Source organism: Branchiostoma floridae, chromosome 15, assembly GCF_000003815.2.
Source record: "Branchiostoma floridae strain S238N-H82 chromosome 15, Bfl_VNyyK, whole genome shotgun sequence".
In the NCBI taxonomy this organism is placed as follows: Eukaryota; Metazoa; Chordata; class Leptocardii; order Amphioxiformes; family Branchiostomatidae; genus Branchiostoma; species Branchiostoma floridae.
The window spans coordinates 16,310,185-16,329,723 of NC_049993.1; the positions used below are offsets into that span (position 1 = coordinate 16,310,185).

Genomic DNA, 19,539 nt, shown 5'->3' on the forward strand with positions numbered 1-19,539 from the left:
AAATCTTTAGATCCATATCAAAGGGAAGCCTTTAGATTTCTGCTGGACAAGGGGAAACCAAGGTGATGATCCTGTAGGGTTATTTTAACAGCAGGTTTGGCATCAGGTAGTGGCAGAAAATCAACAAGAATCCATCCAAACTGTCAAAGTGCCAAGAGGCAAGACTGATGTGGCTATCCAACTGTCAGGCAACCTGAAATCAAAGAAAGGTGATCAATTTGAGGGCCTCGTTAGTGGTATAATTTACTAAGATAGACTGATGGCTTTTCTAGTTAATCGATCTATAGTTTGCAAAAAAGGCAACTTTCGAAAACACTTTTTTGCTTTGGGGAAAAGGAACCTTGTCAACGTTTTGATCCTTTTTTTCTAGACCTGGTATTGATTTAGCACACCCTCTTCAGTTTAATAAACTGAGAGTGAGTGATGATTTTTCTATATCATTCATTGATCTAATTTTAAGAGAAAACAAACTAACTTTTGAGATTGTGTTTTATTTTTGAAAATAGGAAAAATGCCAACAGATATCCTGAGTTGTGCCAGATATACTGTCAACCCTTTACAAGTGACCACATCCACACCTGTACTACTTTTTGGTATTCCTTAGGTAATTTCTTAAATTGACCACCTGTCTAGATTTCATCTGTCCCCTGAGTTGTCTTCTTGTGCAGCTATGACTGTATGCAAAGCTGCATTACCTGACAGATACAGGCAGACATGTACATTTGCCCTCCCGCCCGCTCAAATTTTACCACTTTTTGGTATTCTTTAGATAATTTCCTATATTGACCACCAGTCCAGATTTTATGGGTGCCCTAAGTGGTCCTCTCGTGCAGTTTGGACTGCATGCAAAGCTGCATTGCCTGACAGATACAGACAGACATCTACATTTGCTCTCCCGCCCGCCTAAATCCGTCTTCTCCTGCAGCCACAATCATCCCCGATGGATCGGGGCTCCCCATCGATTTCTGCCGTCCGATTTAGCGCTGCCTGTATTTCACGGCGCGGCTACACTGATTGTCTGCGGTAGCTAGTTTCTTTTTGTTCGGCTGGAGCATCCGTCATCCAGCTGATAATGGTTTATAGACTTTACAGGATGGGTTTACAGCAGGAATGTTAAAGAGGATACATGCGCATCCCACTTTTGTGTTGCGTAATGAAGAGGGAGGCTTGGTAAAGATAAATCTTTTTGTACCAAAGCTTTCCACTTTACAGTTTGTAGTCTGTGTAACACAAACTCTGCTGTCCAGGGCTGTAACTGGCCCCTACCTAACCGGATGTTGGGTGGGCTGCTATAAGCGAGATTTTATCAGGAAAATACATCATACTGTAGAAGTACTTTATGTATGTCCGTTTCACTTCTATGTGGGGTATGAACCCAAGTTGCTTCTAAAGGATTATTTTCTAACGGCATGTGGTTTGTGATATACAATTGCATGGAGTTGTGTTTTTGGAAATTTTTTCATTGCAGTGTGAAGGACTAAGTTGTCTGAAGTAGTCTACCGATGTTGAAATATGATGGAAATGTCGGGATGAAGGCAGTGACTCTATCTTGTTATTGTTTATTGCATCCATTTTATTTTAAGGAACCAACTTAGTTCAAAAGGCCAAAGTGATATAACGAACCAGTAACCAACGGAAACAATGATAGTGTTGAAAAGCAATAGGGCACTAAACATGTAAAACTCTATAATTGACTAACACCTATATAGCTGTTTAGTATGCTGAACGTGCATTGGAATGTCGTAAAGCTCTATCATTTCTTATGAATAATTAAAGCCAGTAAGCGGCAAAAATGATTTACATGCAGATTTGGAAGGCGTGGTTAATACAGATACATAACTGTCACTCTAATTCTATAACCTTATGTCTGCATGAACTCTTTATTATTCTGTAGTTCAGGGTGGTCTGTATTTTAATTTTTATGAACTGCACATAAATATCACTGGCATGTTTTATTATAGGAGCTGTACTATCTCTTGATGTCGTTAGAAAATTACCTTTGGGTCAGGGCTGTAAAATTACTGCATATCTTTTTGATAACAAGGCAAGTTCAATGCCATTGCTTGTTTCAAGGTATATCATCACAGTAGTCCTTACATTACTTTACATGACAAAAAAGTACAACATGCTTTTTCTGTATCTGTATCAATATAGCAGAATAACTACCCTTGAGTGTAACAAACCAGCTTTATTTAAAAAATGGTAGATATCTGACATATTAATGTCTTTTGGGGGGGGGGGTAAAATTGGCAATTTTGGAATACAGGTACCAAGTCTCAAAGTCTCATGTCTAGTTTTGAGAATATATAATCATGATGATATTTAGACATTGTACATGATACTAATATGTACACTGTTGTAAGCTTTCTTGAAAATTATAGACTGTCCACTCACACTCACAGGCATCAAACTTTTCCCCCCTAGCCCTATACTATCCAACATGTCCCTATAAGCAAGGGAGAGATTAGAGTGGGCTAATAGGATATGAGCTTCATGTTTCTGTGGCCCAATTTACACCTCAGTGACAAGTGTGACCAGCATCTGGAAAGCCCAATGTGTAAACCAAGGGTGTAAAAAACAAGGATGTTCTGTTGTTCCAACTTTGGGGGCTGGACTTGGTGTAAACTTCCTCTGTTAATTCCCTAGTGGGCTGTTCGATCTATTAATGTCCCAACCATCAACCTACCCATGATAAGGTCAATAGTGGTATCTTCCATGCCATGGTAGCTAGAGTTAGGGAAGCTAGCTGCGGGATGTGCTTCAAATTATTCTGGTTTGTCTTGGAGTTGGGCCTTTAATTTTGGCTGGCGATATTACGCTTCTGTTATCACTCAAACTGGTTTTTATCAGCACCAGGCCTTGCCTTGCCTTGGAACGACATATGATATCTTTCCACCATGGCCCCACCCCTTTGGGGATAGTCCAATAACAACTACGAATGGGTTGCTAATTTAGAATGTATACAATTTTTACCCAAATAGCAAAAATGTCTTGTGCAAATCCGGAAGAAAGTGAAGAATTTATGCATTTATTTTGTAGCTTAGGATATTTTGAAGATATATTTTGCATATTTTGGAGCAAATTAAAGCTATCAGGGTTGGCAGTCCTCCCCCCTGAGTTAAAATGGTTTCTCCCTGCCTGCCACCCATAAGCCAGTCTTTGCATTGCAGTGCCAGTCAATAATGAATCTTGATTTGGGAGCCTTCCATCCACAAACAGAGGGGCAAACACAGTGGCTTCCCTGAGCACACACAACCCTTCCTAACCCTGCCTTCCTGCTGTGAGAGCACTCCAACATGGCTTCTCTGCCGGAGCTGCTGGAATAACACTGGAGATTCCTCAGGATTCTAAAGGATTGAGTCCTCCCTAGTCTGGGAGATATTTGACTGAGAGAAGTGCTAGCTGTGTGCTGAATCTACATCGCTGTTTTCACAGGGTACGGACTGTAGAGAGAGAAGAAGAGGCATGACAAGAGAGAGGAGAGAAGGGGAGGGGAGGCGACTCCCGGCCGTGTGGTATGCTGGCGTACTCATGGCTTGTTTCACCGCCCTGGCTGCTGCTGAAGGTAAGAGGAAGATTTGTTTTTACGAGGTTTACTATCGTGATTGGCACCGTGCACCCTAGCTGTAGTGATGGAATTTTTAGCCCGGCTGCAATACCAGGGTTTCCTCCCGGGAGAGGGGACTAACTGATCGACTGCATGAAAAGGCATTGCCTAAGACACAGATTTGCTAAATGAAGGACTATAATAAAGGATACGGAGAGCTTTTCTCCAGCTTGTGCCTCTCAGAAAGAAGGCTGTGAGCAGGAGGGAAGGGTCAGATTTTGGACGGCTGGGGTTTGGGTCGCTGGGGTCAGCCGGCTGTATGTAGAAGAGACATGTTTCCAATTACTGTAGGTCCCAGTGCTGGCAGACTGGCTACAGTACATATTCTACCTAGATTGAATTAAAAGTTTTTCCGATTTTTCTTTTCCGTAGACATGAAAAAGTAACCTGTATTCTCTCATTCCCTGTAAGACATGTTGATAGACAAAGAAAAATAAAGCACATGATTCTGAGATATTTTATGTAATGTATCAAAATTTGCTTCAATCATCAAAATATGCATATGTTTGCTAGATTGAATGCTTCACTTGTTCTAATTTTTCTTAGGCCTGTAAATGATGCGCTATCCATCTAAGTTGTCCCTTATAATGTACACATAACACTTGAATGTATACCATCTTGCAGGCAGACACATAAATGACAAATTTTTCTGATACTTCATGCATCATTATTTTGCTTCTTTCACACACATCCCATTACAATTTACATCAATTATTTGTAGGAGCCATGTTTGCATTCACCTTAAATCAAATTAATTTAGGCGATGAGCCATTCGTGCGAAATTCCCTCTCAGTTAGGCCCAATCTATACACAGTTTTTACCGATATCGGTGGATGTGTCGGGAGGGATCTGGAACGCTGGCCGCGGGACACCCGTGGCGCTTGCAGTCATAAACAGCTATATAGCCTAATGAGCCCGCGTTGTATGCTAATGAGCCTTCCCGAAGTCGGGACACATCTACACGCGCGCGGAAGCTGTCGGGGACCCCTGCTAAGCTATCGGGGACCCCTGCTAAGCTTTCGTACGAATGGTCCGGACCTTTCGGGAGAAATTTTCCCGATATCGTAATGGCGATATAGCAGTTCCATCTAGACGATGAAAAAAAGCTGTCGGCGAATGGTCGTAGGCTCGCCGATATCGGGAAAAACTGTGTGTAGATCGTGCCTAAGACACATCCAGTGAGCATTTGATAGTGCTAAGGAAATTTGTGAGTGTCCTAATTCAATCCAGCCCTCTCTATCTCCAAAATCTATCAGATTGTTGGGATTATGTCAATGCTGGGACTTGTGCACCTTTTAATTTGATTCTGAACTACAACCATGCTGGAGAAATAGTTGTAAATCTGAGCTAACCATAACTGTTGTCCATTTCTGTTACAAGAACTATGTGGTAGTATACTAGCATCATGTACCATTTTTATAGGACCAAATTTAGCCCCCAATTTCATTTTGTGTGGGTAAATCATCTGGAGCCGACCATAAATTTTGTGGGAGGGGGGCTGTTTGGTTTATACCCATTAGCAAGGTGTTTATTATGGTTGGATTGTTTTGCCCTGCCATGCATGAAAAATTACCTCACCTCCTGCTAAACAGATCATCAGAATTGATAATGAAGTTTCATAGATCTACACTGTAGAACCATTTTTAAAGAGAGACAAAAAAGACTTTTCAGTCATTTTCCTTTGGTCGATAGGTGCACTGATGTATTTCGGTTCGGATTTTACATTGCTCTGATTGATCTCGCCAAATTTATGGTGTGTGATTCTGGGCACCTATAAATCCACAGCAGAGAAAGGAATTAGGGCAAGTATAGCTGCACCCCTTGGTCTTCATTAGACCATTCTTTCTGCATGACTAAGCAGGGCTTGCTGCTGAGATTGCCAAATTAAAAGGTTCCTGTAGTGTAGTCCCGCTCTGTATGTGCCTGGTCAATGTTCGATGACGAAAGCAGAGGACTACAATACATTATTTTAACAAAGTTATATCAGTGCTACATGTATATAGGTACACATTTCTTGTCTTTGACATGGGTGGCTTTTATTTTGTTCTGTAATTAATAGTTCTTTTTGAATTTTGGGGCAATTTGAAAGTATGCTTTGTTTTTTATTTTGAATATTTTTTAAAAGAAATGTTTCAAGCTTTCGTGGCAGCCATATAACTAAGAAGTGAGCAAGCTCATAGAAATATAATAAGGGTTCAAATTCCTTCAGACCGCATACAACATTTAACACCATAGGATGCCTACTGAATTATACATGTAGAGTGCTGATTTATTGTTATTTTACACACTACTGTTTTTATAGCCACCTCCAAGATGGCTGCCGTAATTCAATTAAAGGAGCTTATTTCCATATTCATGGCAACTGTATAGACTACACTAGGTTATAGCCACTTGTCTGTGTTTCAGAAATTGAACATTTCTATAGCATGTTTCCAAATTTGAAGAGATAAATGCTGAATACAAATTATAACGGTTTCTGAGCTCTCTCTCGCCCCAACTCTGTGTTGTAGTGCGTGTGTATCTTCTGTGTGTACCATTTTCTGTGATATAGAAATCCTAAATGTAGTATCTTCCTAAATCTAAATGCTAAATACAAATTATAACGGTTTCTCTCGCCCAACTCTACATTGTTGTGCGTGTGTATCTTCTGTGTGTACCATTTTCTATGATATCGAAATCCTAACTGTAGTATCTTCCTAAATCTAAATGCTAAGTACAAATTATAACGGTTTCTCTCGCCCAACTCTACATTGTTGTGTGTGTATATCTTCTGTGTGTACCATTTTCTGTGATATCGAAATCCTAACTGTAGTATCTTCCTAAATCTAAATGTTGAATACAAATTATAACTGCTTCTCTTGCCCAACTCTACATTGTTGTGCGTGTGTATCTTTCCTGCCAGGCTCTGGTAAACAGTGAGAAGGAATTCAGCAGTGAGAGGGGTCACGTCCAACGTAAACACTACATCTCTCACTGATGGATTTCTGGCAGCGATGCTCCATTTGCAGGCATACCCACGTTCGCAAATAGTTCACATTTTGTACGGCGTTTGAAACAATGGTTGCTCAGTTACTTCAGGTCACTACACTTTTTTTTAGGCAAGCAGCATAGCATGAGAACGTTTGCCTTTTGAGTAAATAATCCATGCTTGTTTCAAGTTACAAACTGAATTTGATTGTTTTTATCAGTTAATCGTGCATCTTCTTTTAGAATCTGTGCTATTGTAAGAATCTTTCTTACGTACAGTTGGACATCACATACATATTAATTGTAGAACAAGATGTCGTTTGATAGATGATAAAATCACTTTGGAACCCACAAATCAGGGAATCCATCTTATCTGGGCTCTAGTTCGCTTCAGCGGTCGCTAAGCCCTGTTTGTTATAACGGCCATTTCACAGTCACTTCCTGAAGTGACCGTTGCTGACCGTTGGAGTGAACTGGAGCAAAAACTGCACCAATGGCTGGTAGTGCTTACCCTGGGAGCCAGACAGGACCGGGTAGCTAGCGAGTTTTGTTCGGGGACCCAAGGCAGTCAGCCCGCAGAACTCACATTAGTGCTCTGGGGGAGTTAAAGCCTGAAGGAGTTATCGCGAGAAGGGTAGATGAACTGTCCTAGCTGCCTAGGGTAGGTAGTGCTTGGTAACCCAGACTTTTGCCCAGTGTGCAACCATGGCAGAAGTATTTCGAACCTTGCCCCTCACCAACAGCGGGGGTGAAAACGTCACCTGGCTCTGTGGCGGCGCTTTTCGGGGGTTTCCTTGCAAGTTCCTTTCCCAGCTTTTATGTAGCAGCCGGAGGCCAAAGGGGATACAGTTTCCAGCTGCATGTTTAGTAAAATAAACCCGCTTGCTGTACCGTCAACATAGCGGATAGGTATTGCAGGTTTTCGTCTGGCTTTTTGCTCTAATTTAGACCTTATTTTGCCCGATGTAGTGAGCAACTGCAAGCAAACAACACACAACCATATGCTGGTCTAAGAGTCAGTAATTGGACAATATTTTTCTGGAAATGTTGATAGAAAAGGGCCTGAAAATTCCTGGAAATACATGTAAGAACAGGTCTTCTCTATGATAGAACCAGGGTGTACTGACTACTGGACCCTTTTTGGTGCTGATTGCAACAGAATTGTATATGACCAGTTGCAGATCTCTGCTTTTAGGCAAGTAACTTTATTTCTTGCTTGGTGTTCAAGTGGGGCCAAAATATGTCTGTTTTCTTGAGCAGGAAGGTTGTAAAGTAAGGCAGGCCTGTTCAGGATCAATCAGTCCTCCAGTAGAGGGGATATCCAGGCAGTGTTTGTTTGGGTGGCCTTCAGTGTTTATCCTTGCCAGAGGGCAGGCCAGATGAGAGACCAGATGAGTTCAGGCTAGAAGGGGAGAGTGTGAATGTATGTGTTGCTGTACAGGGCTGGAAATACTTTGTTCTGCATACCTGCACTGGTGCAGGTAACATTGAAAATCACCTGCACCAGACAAATTTACCTGCACCATGCTGAATGTAGGAAGTATGGATCACACCATAATCGTTCAGGAACCATTGCTATTTATTCTTTGATACTCTATATGTGGTAACAGCCAATGCAGCTAGTAACAATCCATATACAGCTACATAATAGGACTTTTATATATAACAAACCCAGTACAAGGACCAGTGCATGTTCGGTGCAGGTAGACACAAGAAAAGCCTGCAAAGCTTCAATTTTACCTGCACTAACGTGCATATGCAGGTGGTTTTTCGAGCCCTGCTGTAGGATTCAGCCTTCATTTGGTAAAACAGTAATCTCTAAGCAGATCCCATGATGGCAGATAGTGCAAAACTGGCCAAGTAGCGTAGTCAGACAAGAGGTGCCTCTTTACATCCTTGTTAGTAAAGAAGAAGAGAAGAAAGAAAAGAGAAGGAAGTGATCTCTTTGAAATGATCATAAATGAAGAAATTGCAGAGAAAGGCATACAATTGACAAGCAGTTGTGATCGGAAAATCGCTGACACAATGTTTTAATTCAAGGGAATGATACCCCTTACTTCCCATTCGCCCAGTGTACCCTTGCTAAACAGAGAGATCAAAAGGAAAAATGAGTTTGATTCTTGGAAATGGCGGTCATTGTGATCAAGAAAGGAATTGCTCAGAACCCAGAGCAATTGGAAAAGGGAGCCATTCAGCGCGGAAAGCTGTACACCCAAATAGCCATCTGAAGTGGTACTTGACTTCCTCTGATCATCAGCCGACACGCCATTTGTTTCCGCCTCCTGAGTGGTTGCCAGGACAACCAAAGGACGGTTTTTGTTGGGGGATGTTGACGCTTTGGGTAGAAAGAAGTACAATGTACACTCGCCAAGAAAAAGTGTTTTGAACAGTATCAAGATTTTTTATTATCAAGATTTTGTCTTTTCAAAAAATTTCCAGAACATAAAATCTGAACACTTGAAAGAGTGTTGTTTTTTTGTTGACAGACTTTGAGCTCAAAGTAGACACTCATACCTGGACAAAAATGCTAGCATAGCTCAAAGTAGACACACATACCTGGACAAAAATGCTAGCATAGCTCAAAGTAGACACACATACCTGGACAAAAATGCTAGCATAGCTCAAAGTAGACACACATACCTGGACAAAAATGCTAGTTTGGTGGTGTATGTTGAAGCTTGCGTGTACTCAGTCAGTGTTTTGTAAGGAAATCTGGTCACACACCAGGGCATGTTTGGATGATTATCTGTTGTTGTGTTTCCTTTATCTCAGGAAAGACAAGTTGTTTGTTTCCTGAATGAGCTGCTAAAATATGCTGAATAAGATAAGCAGGGTTATAAGGTGCTTGTCAAAGCAAACAGTAGCCCCTGAGATATCCCCATGTTTACTTTTATCCTGTTTTGAAAAAATCATTAAGAAGAACAGGAAAATCTAAAAAGAATTGTATTACAACTTCAGAAAATTATTAAGTAAGTTCAAAGTGTCAAAACAAAAAACAAGTATTTTGAAAAATTAAGAAGGAAAGGTAGGACATTCTGTATAGGTGTAACAGATAAAACCAGTTGCTATTCTCCTTGGTCAAATCCGAAGGACATTAATTTTTCTCTGGACACTTTCTTCAGATAAGGTGGGGGCCACAGATGTTGTACAGTTGCTCTAATGGTAAGAAAATAGATGGAAAATTAAGTGTAGGGAAAGAAAGTGGTATTTATTGCTGGGAGGCCCAGCTGAGTGGAAAGTGATCAAGTATTCTGCAAATGAGAGGGTACGGCGAGGAGATATTGGATTTTCTGGCAAGTCGATAACCGTGCGAACTACGGGATATTCCAATTGAATGTGGAGGGGAATGTTTGCAATCTGCTTCTTGTAGTGTGTTGTGCTTTACTTAGAAATCACATTCTATCCAAGAACAAAGGAAGTGTGTGTTTGTTGCCCAGAGTATCTTAAAAGTGAGAGTGGTATTTTTTTGAGGAATGGGAGCCATTTTTTCATTAAAAAAAATGAGATACTTTTCCTACTTGGAACACACTCTGCCTCTACATCTTCTTCCACCCTAATATAAAATTCCCTATAATCAGGTTGTAGTTGCTATCTTATTCTATGTTTGGAAAATATTTAAGGACAGCAGGGCACCAAATTACACCAGTGTAAAATCCCGCCCTATTGTTCCCCTTTGTGGAATCCCTTGACCTGAGGCAGGGCTGTGAACAGACGTTACATGGATGTACAACACAAAGGACACATCAGACGTTCTGCTGGAGTTCAGATAGGTGAAACTATACACCTGTGAGAAGCACGTACAGGTGAAAACTCCACAGGTAGTTGGGGGGATACTCGCACACCTGTTTGTAGCAAGAAAAGATGGTTTCAAGTAGCACACTGGATAATGTACAAGTTTTTGTACAACATCTAAACTTAAAGAGTCTGTTGGCTAAAAAGTCTCAGAATTCTGTTTGTAATGTCAGAAAACAATTTGTCTTTATCTTTCGTCTGTGGTGGTCAAATATCTATTCATTGATTTGCACCTGAAGGCAAAGATGTGGTGATTTGTAAAGTTTACTTTTCTAGAAATTGAAGTGAAAGTTTTTTGGCTTTCAGCCAACAATTCCACAAGAAAATGTAGGCAAAGTTGAAAACTTCTTTATGTTGTTGCCATAGATCTAGAGGCATGCTGTAAAGGTGCTCAAGAAATGTTATCTCATCTCCCAGCCCAGACATAGTTGGAATTGTTTCGAAGCGGGCGGCGTTACTCGTACAATAGCCACCGTGTTCGGTCCATTGCCACCAGTATAGACGTCTCCAAATACCTGTGGTTCACAGAAACATTTGCATGCAGCAAAGCTGAAAGGCATGGTAATATACACAGAAAACAGATGCTAGACTGACAAGAAAGAATACATACACACTTCAGAGATGACATTCAAACATGGTATGATAATTCTATAAATTTTTGCTTTAATTTGAAGAAGAATAAAAAACAGCCCCTGCTTTGAAAGAATTTGAGTTGACCACAGGTAACCCTAGACTTGTGTGAGTTCAATATCCTACGTTTACCCAAAATGAAGTATTGGTAGCTGTCAGAGGCTTTACAAGCCATTTGGTAAGATTGCTTCCAGTGCCCCAAGATCATACGATACAATCCCTTTTCGTTTGAAAGTGTCCAATATTATTACCCATGTGTTGAGCTGATATCGCTGATTGTTGGTTCCATACCTGAAACATGTTGCACTCCCGGCATCTGCAAGCTGGATTGGACTGATACGATAGTTGAAATCCCAGAGCCGCGCACATTTTCAACCCGCAAAATCAAAAGTTTCGACAGCCTTACCCTGCACTTTCAGTTTCTTAGATTTTTATCTTGCTAAAATTGCAATTTTCTGTATCTTCACCTTCTATCCGAGTTTGCTACAAGCAAATTTCAGTTGCAGGCTGATGCCTCCTTGCTAGTGTCCAAGTTATGTTTTTTCACCTGCAAAATTGCAAGTTTCTAAATCACGGCAGCTTAATAAAGTAAAAAGAAAGAGCCAGCGCCAACAGTTACTGCAGAGAGTGTTACCCAGGGAAGCAGCTCAAGTTCTTGTCACCAAACCAGGGCTGTCTCCAGCTTTAAATGTTTTTTCTATCGAACTCATTGTTTTGGAGCCCCTGTTGTTGATTTCCCTTGTTGAATATGTCTTTTTTTATTTAAGGTTATGAAAATGCTTTTCCAGAGTTCTATGTAGTTGACGTCAGATTTTTGGGACAGATGGGGTAACATTTCTTACTGTCGCAACAAGCAAATTTCCGGGATGGAAGGATGGGTCCTGGAAACAGCCCTGCACCAAACTGCAGATTGTAGATCAATGTTATAACATAATCTTTATTGAACAAGACAAAAGTACAGCAACTTTTGTAAGGTCTACATGCATAACAACTACTTACAGTAAAACTAAACACACATTCATGGATATCTATAGGTATGAATAAATCAACATATAGGGTCTAGCTTGTCATTTACACTATTGGTTCTATGGTATAAACTCAGTCTCTCACTCATGGCAGGGTATTGTAGCTCTGAAAATTATAAACATTTGTGGATATATTTGCCTACTTGTACACAGTGTGGATTATCGCCTCCTAGAATGTAGTTGATTTTATCTATCGAACAGAGAGTAGCAAATTCTTTAGAAAGATATTTTCTGCCCCCCACCCCCCTCCCCCCTCTCACATAGCACCATCAAGAAGTAGCAGGTGTGATCAGGACCAAAGCCATTTCCCTCACGCCTGCAATTCCGTACGATTGCTAATAGGCTTTGCGCGAAGACGGGGCATCTGGCCATCGGTTGGGCCCGTCTTGGCTCGGAGCTAAACACAGGTATTATCCCGGGAACAATAGAGGAGGGATGGGGGCAATCGCGGTAGAAATTGGGGTGGTATCGATCGTCCGGATCAACTGGTGTACTTGTCGGTGCAGGGATTGATCATACACGCCCAGATTTGTCGCACAATCTTTTGAAAGGTTTTGGTGGGCCCCAAACTTTTGTTTCGGTGGGTGTAAAATGCCTGTGATGAATTCACCGTACGATGAGAAATAGATGTGCCATATAGCAATTGTATTGATTATGGGTTGTGGTAGGTAGGGGGGTGAAATCCTTATTTATGTTAAGAATTCTCAAAGATTTTGTTGAGAGTTTTCAAAAATTTGAATCTCTTACACCTGATACTGCCCTTTTGATTTGTGACAATTTTGCACCTGTCTTTTCTTTCATTCTTACACATTCTTATTCTTGTCAATTTACACTGCTTAACTTTAATTTATACATTTGACAGTTTTTTCTATCACCCCTACTTTGTAATGGTGTATCCCTGCAGTTCGATTGTCGTTTGGGCTTACATGAGTCAATAAACTTCCCTCTAATTATGGTGAAGCAGTTCAGCCTCCTTGTCACCACCCAAGAATAATTCCCACCCTCCCGCTTGCTCTCAAGGTATTTCACCTTGAACATGTCACTCAAGTGTCAAAGGTTCTATTTAGAGAAGCAATTTTCCCTAAGAAGGCTGATAGGGCCTTGGCTGTTGCCGCCAGCTTCTGTTGCAGGGACCCATTCTTGTTTAATGGTGCGAGCTGTCGTTTGTTTTCCTGGGTGTCCGTCACCGCCACCCCTGCCTTCCAAACTGCCATCACCTGTCTATATTAGGAGAAAACAAAAGGCCTGCATTTCTGGCAATTCTAAGTTATTTCCTTTGTTCATGGCGAGTTTGAATTAAAGATAGATTAGAATGAGATGAAAGCAGAGACTTGAGGAACAATCTTAATCGTATTTCCTGGCTAAAAACTGTCAGGACCCCAGCCTTCCCAACTGCCATCACCTGTCTATATTAGGAGAAAACAAAAGGCCTGCATTTCTTTCTGGCAATTCCAAGTTACTTCCTTTGTTCATGGTCATTTTTATATTGAAGATAGATTTGATTTGATTTAATTTATTTGGCTGTATAGAGAGAAATACAGCCAGGGCTACCCAACATGGATAAAACACATTGAAAACAGTGATAATAGTTACTACCTAAAACTGTACCTAGGCTCTGTTTTTGTGTTCATGGTTGTCCCAAGAAACTTGTTGGCATTGTCGTTGGGAAGGGTGAAACTTCACGGTCACCCAAAACAAGTAAACGCTAATAATTTGCCATAATTTCAAAGATGTGGTGTTGACATCACAACAAGCGCCATTATTATTCCAATGCTGTTGGAGAGCACTTATGCTGTTATTATTGTCTAGCCATTTCCCAGGTGGAATAAATGCACTATTCTCGCCCCACCTCCAGTATGTTGGGAGAAGCCTGCAGGGAGATGTGTTGATGCATGAAGTGTGGAACAGATAAGCTCCAGGGTGTACTTTCCATCAGGAGAACAAATAGATGGGTAGATATACACAGTGGCACGCAGCAAACACTGTGTGACGCAAACACTGTGTGAGGGGGGCATCACACATTTCTCGGAAGCTGCCTCTGTCAATTTTTTTGATGCAGCAGAAAGATCATTGCATTGATTTTACTTGAAGAAAGTCTTAGTTCTACAAATGGTTGTACAGTACCACTACCAGTACATAGATAGAGTCTTTGAAATATAATGTACGACTAAGAAGGAGCGAAGAAGAAACAGTAGTTCTCCTTGCCAACAAAAATTTCTGGTAAATCTATTCTGAAGGCTGCCTAGCTTTCCAAATGAGAAAATCCCTTGTAGAATGTGCATTGAAATTGTAGCATAGACAAGAATAGTTGAGCTATATATATATATATATTCTAACTTAATCTAAGCATCATTTTTCATTTTTACTCCACTCCAATAATATTGGACTAGTCCATGCTCGTTCATTATTCATAAGGTGATGTCACTTGCCGCAAAGCATGCTGGGATGAGGATTCCCGCATTAAGTCCTATCATTAAGCCTGTCTCTTTCATGTTTATGACCCATCCTTTATCCACCTTTAATCTAAGAATAAAGTACAAATGATAAAACACAAGACGTTGTGAACCGATGTCTTGGAATCATAAGACGCAGCGGAAGATATCCATCATTAGGAATGTGTGAGTCACTCAGATTTGATCAACCCGCACACGCCAATCCGCGTTGCGGGGATTAATTAATTTCCAGTTTTATGTGGCCGTCCCCAATTTCATCCGGCGGCCTCCCTGCCTTTCATGAACAGAATTGGAATAGAATCAGCCAATTGGTGCCCATCCCTTCTCTACCTGGTGCCATTGAAACTCACTGGAATCGTACCGTCTGTACCGGGGCTAAGGAATACAATCAGGAACTGCCGTGGGATGGAGGCTGTTTGAAGCAGGGGTCCAGGATGGATGGATACGAGCGGGTTATCCTGCCCACCACCCTCCTTCAGCTGGTGGTTCTCTCGCAGGATCAAGTGCCGAGAGGTGACCAGGGATTGATGCGTTTGATCGAGGGTTCGTCTGCGGCTGATTGCGGTTCCCATATTTATGTCCTTGGGTGCCCTTCACATCCCTCTCTGTTCTGTCTGGAGGGCTGTGGCTGCGTTATTTGTGAAGCATTTTGATGGCAAAATCTCGTTAAATCAAATGTGGTTTGAATGTGATATAAAGATCTGATGGTATGGGTATGGGTGCTCAAAAACCTGCCTGTAGAGCAATGACGACATCTATCACCTGAAAAGATCAAACGTTTTATAAGAAACATCTCAGGAATTTCAGGTGTATTTGTAGCGAATGTGTTGTAAAAATCTTTTGGAGTCAAATGTAGATTACGATGGGATTTAGTTTCTTGACGACATGATGGTATGATGAGTGATAATCTACCTCACAGCTGAAGTCAAACATTGACAATCACACCCTGGTATTGCAGCAAGCTAATATTTATATATAATGCCACATCTTCATTGTTCTTCTTGTGTACTTGTGTACATTGTAAGTTATTGTGTTCCTTTGCATTCCCATACTCAGTAACTGTAATTAGTTGTATTTATTATGATAAAAGATAAACAATTTTTTTATATAGGTAAATGGTACATACAAACAAAAAAATTACTACATGATAATGATATGAGAACAAACTATACTTTTATTTATCAACACTACCTCTGTCATGGGACTAAAATCTTGCTTTTTCCCCCCACCAGAACCCCCGACAATCATCCGCGCGCCGGTTGACGTGACGGGTATCCACGGTGCCACCATCAGCCTCGTGTGCGAGGCTAACGGAGACCCCGTGCCCACGCTCACGTGGACCAAGGGCGGCGGCAGGAAGATCAACACCAGCAGCGGCACCAGGTTCGACGTAGTGCTGTTTAACGGAGGGAGGGGCTCCGTGCTGAGGATAGACCCCCTGCGGACCCCGCGGGATGACACCACGTTCGAGTGTACGGCCGACAACGGCGTCGGGGAGGCAGCTTCGGCTAGTGCGCTGCTACGTGTGCTAAAAGGTGAGCTCTCATATTATTTCATATCTGTATTGGTAGAAATCATACTAAAGCAAAGTTGAATGGTAATTTCCTATTTTTGTGTAGGAAATTACAGTTAAACTTTGTTTTACAAAGGTTCTGTTCATATTATGTTTACAGTAGTGATGTTACGTGATTACTTTTCCTCCACAACGGAATGGCACTTGGTTCTTTGGTTAAAAGAACAACAAAATCCTAGAATACAGAAATTTATACATTATGTGACATACAATTTACAATAGACAACGATAAAAAAAAACACTCCAAACTTCTCTGTCTGGCGCAGCAGCTTCTTTTGCAGTCTGTCAGACAGAGATAGAAGCGAGCCAAAGCCTCCATTATGCAAACCTGACCCAGTGGCACATCTGTAGATAAGACATTACCAAATGTAGTTTCCAGTGAGTGAGCCCTGGGCTGATTTTGGGCTGGCTGAAAATGGTCGGACGTGCGTCACTGACTATCACAGGTGGGAAATGACATGACAGGAGCTGCTGTATCTGGGTCAAACCATCCTTCATGGTAAGGGTGGAATTACAGGCCATTGGAAACTGTGGTATATCACTTTTTGGAAAGTACGTCCGACCTGGAGTGTAAAGCCTGGAATATGCCAAATGCAGAAATTCATTTGTCAAGATTTGTCCTGTTCAAAAACAGGAGACTTCGAAGTTCAAATGAATTTGAAATATATACATATAATATATATAAATATATATGAAATTTTGTGTACCTTCAGAACTTAACAATACATGTTTTTCTCATAAAGATTTCTGTCATATTTTATGAACTCTTACTTATGAAAATGGGATATACATTCTTTGATAGCTGCTTTATTTTCAAGCATGAATATACAAATATATAAACGTAGATCTGTTTGCTTGTTATAATTTATTCAGTGGTTTTGGTCCATTGGCTTTTCCCCCCTCTTTTAGTAATAGTCAGAAAACCACACAGTCTGAATATTGACCCACCCAGAAGAACAATATTGGAAAATCTGTCCCCCGTGCTTTACCCTGACTCCGGCATATTGAACTTGAAATTGTCATGATGAACCACTGATGAAAATGAATTTTAGTAATGAGAGTTGGAGCGGTCAGCGTAATGAAAATGGATGGTTACCGGCTTCTCATGATCAATACGGCCAACGCTAATGGCAGAAGGGAGCCGAATTATGCATCGGGGTGTCGATAATCGTTTGGCGAACAGGCCCATAAGTTCTGCCTCCTCTCGTTTTCTGTACTTGTACCATAAATGTTCCTGTTTACATGAAAAACATATTCTTACTCATGGAATTACACCTACATAGATCTTGATATCAAATGCTGTAAATTTGTCATTTTAAATGTCCAAACCTTATTCAGATTTTCAATCATCTATACTTCATTGAGAAAGGAAAAGGGAATGCAATATTTCTTGATTTAAATCAATACCAAAAAAATGGTCAATGAGAATTTAGTTGTGCTGCAAAACCAAAGACAGTTGTGTAGAAATTTAAGCACAAGGCTGCCTGGGTTGACCACAGTAGTGCATAGTTTGTAATTAAAAAATATAAATAAAAGATACCTAGTTCTATGGTATAATTTTTTCATAGATGCAGGTATACTATAAGATATAAGATATCTCATATTCTGCAGGTTTCTTTTTCGAGCTCTTGGGGTCTTCTATTTTCTAAAGCTAAGGGAATTTGACAGTATTCCTTGAAGTTCCCTAATGTTGCGGTGACCGTCCACCTGATAAATGCCCACTCCCACGCAGTGAGGAATCACTCAGGGTGGGAATGTCACATAAGGTGCCTCCCACTAACCAGATTCCCAATCCTCTCCCTCATTCATGTGCTTCGGAAATTGGTACAGATTGGCTGCCCGAGGAAGCCTTATTGTCAAGGTGGCCAAGTTCAGCGTTGGGGTGTGGACGAGATGACAAGAAAGTCTGAGATGATGCAAAGCAATTGTAGAATTGTTAGAAGACATTGGGGGCCTTGGGAGAAGGACCCAAAGCCAAATAGCCAGGAAAGTCTCCACAAATGAGCTAAGGTACGGATCCCAAATGAGCTAAGTACGGAGGAGATGACAAGAAATTCTGAGATGATGCAAAGTAATTGTAGAATTGTTAGACATCAGGAGCCTTGGGAGAAGGACTCAAAGCCAAAATAGTCTGGGAATTCTAGACAAATCAGCTAAGGTACGGAGGAGAAGATGGGCGATTCAGAGATGATGCCAAGTAATGGTAGAATTGTTAGAAGACATTGGGGGCCCTGGGAGAAGGACTCAAAGCCAGAATAGCCAGGAAATTCTAGACAAATCAGCTAAGGTACGGAGGAGAAGACGGGCGATTCAGTGATGATGCCAAGTAATGGTAGAATTTTGAGGCATCAGGCGAGCCTTGGGAGAAGGAGGCAAAGCCTAACAGCCACAGAGTGGATGTGATGAATTAGATCTGCGAGGTTGTAAAATGGAGCGGACGTGAGCTGAATCCCGAATGAACTCCTGTATTACCGGGAATCTTCCATCTTGTATTCCGTGGGGAGGGAAAAGTTGTGGGAATCGCTGGAGGGGATTAGTCAGCAACCCATAAATACGTTGATGCATCATGAGACGCTTTTAGCTGTCCTATTTTTCATGACGGCGCAAAAGGAAATGTATGGAATGATGTATTGGCTGTGAGAACCCAAATGAAGTGTGAAATGTATGAAATACATACTAAAGGAGCATTTATTTTATGCCTACATGCAGAATCCACACATAAAACTTGCCATAATTTTTCCTTCCAATTTGTGGAATTTTAACAAGTACAAATGGCTTCTTGTGGTTTGACGTCATTACATTTGCCTTTAACTTGCATGCAACTTATATAGTAATCCCTGAGAGGGTATTTCTTTGATCCCTTCCCTTCATGCCAAATCTACACATGAAACCAACCATGATTTTTCAGACCATTTTGTGGAACTTAAAGTTAAAGGAATACAAATCTCCTCTTGTTATTTTACGTCATCACATTTGTCATCTTACTTGAATGCCCTAATACTGTTAGATGTTCATTTAAGAAATATGTCTACGGCTTATCTTTGCTAGGTTTGTATGAAAAGAAAAGCAGTTTCCATCTTGAGCTTTGCTCAGAAGTCAGAGCGGTAGGCCCAGCCCAATACCCAGGATGCATTGTGGAGTGGAAGATACCATTCGTCAGTTTGACGGGTGGAGAAGGCATTACTACAGAAAGAACGCCTGATTTGTATGCACGGCAATGCTTACACGTGATAATATCTACAGCACGTGCCGGGTAGTACACTTTGAGGCAGCATCATCATCATTAGCAAGACAGCCAGGCTGTGAAAGAATAGGGTCAAAATGAAGTAGGGTAAAAAGGGTGATGTTAGGGAATGGGATGAGGATTTGGACGCAATTTGAAAAATGTGAAAGAACTGATGATTTTGGGTCAGTAGAACTAGAAGTTCTCTCTTTAATGTTTAGATAATGAAATTGTGGCAAGATTTGCTGCCATTTTTAAGCCAGCTAGAG

The 19,539-nt window shown here is 41.1% G+C and overlaps 1 protein-coding gene across 1 annotated transcript in view; it reads left to right on the forward strand.

Moving 5' to 3' along the window:
* LOC118432099 (receptor-type tyrosine-protein phosphatase S-like) overlaps positions 1 to 19,539 on the forward strand; it is a gene marked incomplete in the record, with an annotated part of 117,931 nt that overhangs the window by 34,025 nt on the left and 64,367 nt on the right. Inside the window, 2 exon segments of the mRNA XM_035843619.1 lie at positions 3,436 to 3,565; positions 15,707 to 16,009. Coding sequence (XP_035699512.1) covers positions 3,466 to 3,565; positions 15,707 to 16,009 — 403 coding nt within the window.